We start from the raw sequence: 5,783 nt of genomic DNA, 5'->3' as shown, positions 1-5,783 counted from the left end.
GGCTGAGCGGTTGGTGGTCTCGAGGAGACGCGCCGTGCCCCACCGACGTGTACGGGTTGAGCATGGTTCCGGGCAGCGACACGCGTTGGTACGCACCGTACGGAGAGGGTCCGGCACCAGGCAGGTGACCCCCGGCACCCGAAGCGCCGTGACCGGGGTGCATGGACCCGTTCTGGCAGGGAGCCGCGTACGTCACGTGCGGAGCCCCTTGGCCGTGAAGAGACCATCCTCCGGGGTTGTACGTGGGCGACACGGGCGCCAGGTACTTGGCTGGGCCCCCGTGTAAGAATCCCGCGTAGCTGTCACTGTTGAAGAACTGACTTGTTGAGTAGGGACTCGCTGGGGGTCTGAAAGGGCGCTTCATACGGCGGCGTCTCCTGTAGTTCCCTTTCTCAAACATGTCCTCACATGCGGGATCAAGGGTCCAGTAATTCCCCTTGCGCTCTCCGCCGCCCTCACGGGGAACCTTGATGAAGCACTCGTTGAGGCTCAGGTTGTGGCGAATGGAGTTCTGCCAGCCCTTTTTGTTCTTCTCGTAAAAGGGAAACTTGTTGATAATGTATTGGTAGATGCCACTCAGAGTCAGCCGTTTCTCGGGGCTCTCTCGGATTGCCATGGCGATGAGAGCAACGTACGAGTAAGGGGGCTTCTGTGAGGGGTCCGTCTTGTCTCCCACAACTGTGGGCTCGCCAGGAACCTTCCCGTCGGGCTCCCGCACCGCACACAGCTCTCCCTCCACAGGTTCCAGTTTGACCAGAGCGTCCCCTTCACGGCCACTCACGAAGGCAGCCATGGGTGCCAGATGCACCCCAGGGTAGGTACACCCCACACTGCGAGGTTGGTACACCCTCGTGCTGATCAGTATTGTGGAGCACCGCACAGATCCCACCGTGTCACGTCTCCTCTGAATGTGTGCCACCCGTTCTCAGGCTTTTCCCCTTTGCTTTGCTGCTGCTGGCAGCAGCACCAGCAGAAGCAGCAGTACAACCCACGCCTTTCCAATGTATGTCGAAGGACGCAGGGGCGGCCAGTCCGGCTCACGACCCTGCTCAGCGCGCGAATACTTAAGGTTCGGGCCTCACCCACTCTGTCCCTTCCACCAATCACGTTGTTCCTCAAAAACCCTGAACCAATCAGAACTTTTTAATCCGGTCTCCGCCCATTTGCAAAGACAACGTTGATGTTTCGAGATTCCTGAGACTTGCCCCTCCACTTGCTTCATCCAATGGCATGTCGAAAACGCGCGGTTTCAAACACGTCTCACTAACCGAACGCTGTACAAGTCAGACAAGACTGCGAGGTGTTCAATACAGAATTATGTGTTTGTATTTCGCTTGAGTCGGTGTGTTCATTCCTTCAAAATTACGAGAGGGAAACGTACGTGTGTGTGTGTGTGTGTGTGTGTGTGTGTGTGTGTGTGTGTGTGTGTGTGTGTGTGTGTGTGTGTGTGTGTGTGTGTGTGTGTGTGTGTGTGTGCATACTGTATATCCTATATACTATATAGCTTTGATTGAATATATTAGTGTACTAATACATATATACATATATATATATATATATATATATTTATATATATATATATATATATATATATATATATATATATACACACATATACAGTGCATTCAGAAAGTAATCAGACCCCTTCACTTTTTCACATTTTGTTATGTTGCAGCCTTATGCTGAAATCGTTTAAATTCATTTTTTCCCTCATCAATCTACACTCAATACCCCATAATGACAAAGAGAAAACAGAATTTTAGAAAGTTTTGCAAATTTGTTAAAAAGAAAAAACTGAAATATCACATTTACATAAGTATTCATACCCTTTGCTATGACGCTTGAAATTTAGCTCAGGTGCCTCCCATTTCTCTTGATCATCTTTGAGATGTTTCTGCACCTTGATTGGGGTCCACCTGTGGTAAATTCAATTGATTGGACATGATTTGGAAAGGCACACACCTGTCTATATAAGGTCTCACAGCTGACAATGTATATCAGAGCAAAAACCAAGCCATGAGGTCGAAGGAACTGCCTGCAGAGCTCAGAGACAGGATTGTGTCCAGGCACAGATCTGGGGAAGCCGACAAAAAATATCTCTGCTGCATTGAAGGTTCCCAAGAGCACAGTGGCCTCCATAATTCTTAAATGGAACAAGTTTGGAACAAGCAGGACTCTTCGTAGAGCTGGCCGCCCGGCCAAACTGAGCAATAGGGGGAGAAGGGCCTTTGTAAGAGAGGTGACCAAGAACCCGATGGTCACTGGCTGAGCTCCAGAGATCCTGTGTGGAGATGGGAGAAACTTCCAGAAGGACAACCATCACTGCAACACTCCACCGATCTGGGCTTTATTGCAGAGTGGCCAGACGGAAGCACTATCCTCAGTGAAAGACACATGAAAGCCCTCTTGGAGTTTGCAAAAAAGCACCTAAAGGACTCTCAGACTGTGAGAAACAAGATTCTGTGGTCTGATGAAACCAAGATAGAACTGTTTAGCTTCCGTATGTATGTGCATGTGTATGTATGTGCATGCCCACACCCACAGGGTGTTCCTAAGGTCCTTGTGCAACTGTGAACTTTTGTAACCTTTGTTGTAGACATTATAGAAACAAACTATAAATGGTGCATAAAATCCAAATTACTTCTGCCACCAAAGGTGGACTGAGGTTTTTCACCCGTTTATCTGTCTGTCCCTTTGATCCCTGGTGTTGGGCTAGCGGCTAGGGTGCCGGCTTAGGATACTTAGGATCCTAGGATCCTGGTTTCGAATCCCGGTCAATTGCTGAATTAACGCCAGGGGGGTTGACTCAGCCTGTCATCCTTCCGAGGTCGGCCGAGGTCGGCAAATTGAGTACCAGTTCACTGGTAATTCCCTGCTTGTCATTAAAGGCGGCAAAAAGGGTTGGCGTCAGGAAGGGCATCCGGCCGTAAAACATTGCTTCAAAAAGGGGACCGAAAAACAACAACAACCACAGTTCCCGAAAAAGGCCAACCCCCGCTTGCGGGGAAAAATGGCCTCTAAAGGTGTTTTTTTTTTTTTTTTTTATCTGTCTGTCCGTTTGGCCGTGGGCAGGATATCGTAAAAAGTTATGGATGGATTTTGATGGAACCTTGTGGACAGGTTGAGTGTTTGACAAGGACAAATTTATTCGATTTTGGTGAAGATCTGGATCTGGCCTTTGCTTTGCTACAAAACAAATAGTTAAGCCTGGCGAAAGTATGCGCTCCACGAAGCGCCATTCTAGTTCTTCAAGTTTTTACTCAATGCAGTTTAAAGTTTTCGGCTTTGACATAAACATTTTGTGTAATACATCCTTCAATCAAATTTTTCAACTGTTAGAAAACATTCTCCTGTTGCTCCTGAGTATTTCTATAAATTGCATTGTGATCGTAGCCCAAAGTTAATCCAAAGAATGTGGTTTTGATGAGTAAACAACAGTTTGACATAGACCCATAAAATGTAGTCCAATGTCAGGTGACAAGATGGCCAAGCAATCTGTCCTTGTCCCCGGATCCACTTGTCTGGTAAGACATCATTCAAGAACCATCAAACATTCTAAGCATAGTGGGAGGTGGACTTGATTTGCTGGTAAAAGGTTTTCTGTGAAAGATTTAGTCATCTTAGTTCGGTAACAAAGAAATTCTACAACTTTGAAAAGTAACGTTCAGCATTGACTGTTGCTTCCTCCAAAAAGAGCAAATAAAGTAAATCATCATGAACATAAATGTATGAATTACGTTTTTATGTACCATTTGGAGTTTGTTTCCTATCATTTGTACATAAAAGGTTGTAAAAGTTCAAAAAGAGTATTTGTATATATACGATTTTATAATCTTAATTCTAATCATGTATTATTCATATTATGTGTGTAAATATATATATATATATATATATATATATATATATATATATATATATATATATATATATATATATATATATAAAATCATTAGATTAAATAAGACGCGGACGTAGCTTCAGGACGTCGATCTTTAATTGTCGACAAGCTTTCGACCAACAAAGGTCTTCTTCTGAGTCTACAAAAACATCAGGCATGTATATCAGTCAAGTATGTATGGTGATATGTGTGTGAGATGTGTGATGTGTGTAGAAAATGCATACAGAAGGAAGAGCCACGCCAAAGTTCACTCACCAGCCCCAAGTTCAACGGAAGTGACCGTTTGCGTTACAGTTAGGGTGCACGTGCATATACAAATATAGAGATATACATACATAAACACACAAGCATATATTCATATCCCATTTATATTCATATAATATATTTATATATTTATATAAATGACATATAAAGGTAGAATGAATGAATGAATGAATGATGAATGAATGAATGAATGAATGGGTTACGGTTAACAATTTGATTGGGTTGATGTGGGAACATGCTTTAGTCATCAAAATTTATGCCATGAGGGACTTTTGTCCGAAGTTTGTGTATCCAAAAGGACTCACGTTTCAGAATCGTGGTGTGTGATCGATTTGTGATTGATTCAATGGCAGAGATCTGAATGTCTGCAAATCTACATGAACTGCAAATCTACATGGGTCATATACCTAATCACTTGCCAAAAGTGCACCAAACAATATGTTGGAAAAACTGAAAATACACTCTACACACGATTTAATAACACCCGGTCAGAAATCAATAACTTCCACACCAGTCAGGGCAAATCTCTACCTTACACGATACACTTTAATCAACCGGATCACTCTATAAATGACATTCAGATCTCTGCCATTGAATCAATCACAAATCGATCACACACCACGATTCTGAAACGTGAGTCCTTTTGGATACACAAACTTCGGACAAAAGTCCCTCATGGCATAAATTTCGATGACTAAAGCATGTTCCCACATCAACCCAATCAAATTGTTAACCGTAACCCATTCATTCATTCATTCATTCATTCATCATTCATTCATTCATTCATTCTACCTTTATATGTCATTTATATAAATATATAAATATATTATATGAATATAAATGGGATATGAATATATGCTTGTGTGTTTATGTATGTATATCTCTATATTTGTATATGCACGTGCACCCTAACTGTAACGCAAACGGTCACTTCCGTTGAAATTGGGGCTGGTGAGTGAACTTTGGCGTGGCTCTTCCTTCTGTATGCATTTTCTACACACATCACACATCTCACACACATATCACCATACATACTTGACTGATATACATGCCTGCTGTTTTTGTAGACTCAGAAGACGACCTTTGTTGGTCGAAAGCTTGTCGACAATTAAAGATCGACGTCCTGAAGCTACGTCCGCGTCTTATTTAATCTAACGATTATTTATTCAATACAAATGAGACGCCCTGCTCGTACTTTGGAGTTTCTACTATTTCTTACAGTTATATATATATATATATACACAGACTTGGCATTTAATATGGAATATATTTTTTGTGGGGGTGAACTTACTTTTCAAGATGACTTAGAACCAAAAGTTCATTGGAATTATGTTGAAATTATTCTAGATTTTGTTAATGTGACCTTTAAAAGAAACAAAAACCACATTTGACATTTCGAAGCAAATAAATTGATCCTTGAAAGTGATGTAAACTGATATCGAACTCAATTCACGGACAGTACTGTGTTAAACTTCTGTACGTTTTCCAAAAGTATCTCTTTATTTTGCACATTAGCCAAAAAAAAATTCAACAAAAACAAAAGTTAAATTACGACTGGGATTACGGACAGTAAAATTACAGTTCAATACATTGTGTAACCCCCACGAGCATTCAGGAGAGC

The 5,783-nt window shown here is 42.3% G+C and overlaps 1 protein-coding gene across 1 annotated transcript in view; it reads right to left on the bottom strand.

Moving 5' to 3' along the window:
- FOXL2 (forkhead box L2) overlaps positions 1–1,025 on the bottom strand; it is a 2,159-nt gene extending 1,134 nt beyond the window's left edge. Inside the window, exon 1 of the mRNA XM_068114783.2 lies at positions 1–1,025. This exon is cut by the window's left edge and continues 1,134 nt beyond it. Within this exon, the coding sequence (XP_067970884.2) occupies positions 1–793 (793 nt within the window). The 5' untranslated portion in view covers positions 794–1,025.
- Between the last annotated feature and the right edge of the window lie 4,758 nt (positions 1,026–5,783).

Source organism: Myxine glutinosa, chromosome 4 (assembly GCF_964187855.1).
Source record: "Myxine glutinosa chromosome 4, kmMyxGlut1.1, whole genome shotgun sequence".
Classification (NCBI taxonomy): Eukaryota; Metazoa; Chordata; class Myxini; order Myxiniformes; family Myxinidae; genus Myxine; species Myxine glutinosa.
The sequence above is the reverse complement of the archived record's forward strand: the minus strand, read 5'-3'. Positions and strand labels throughout refer to the sequence as shown.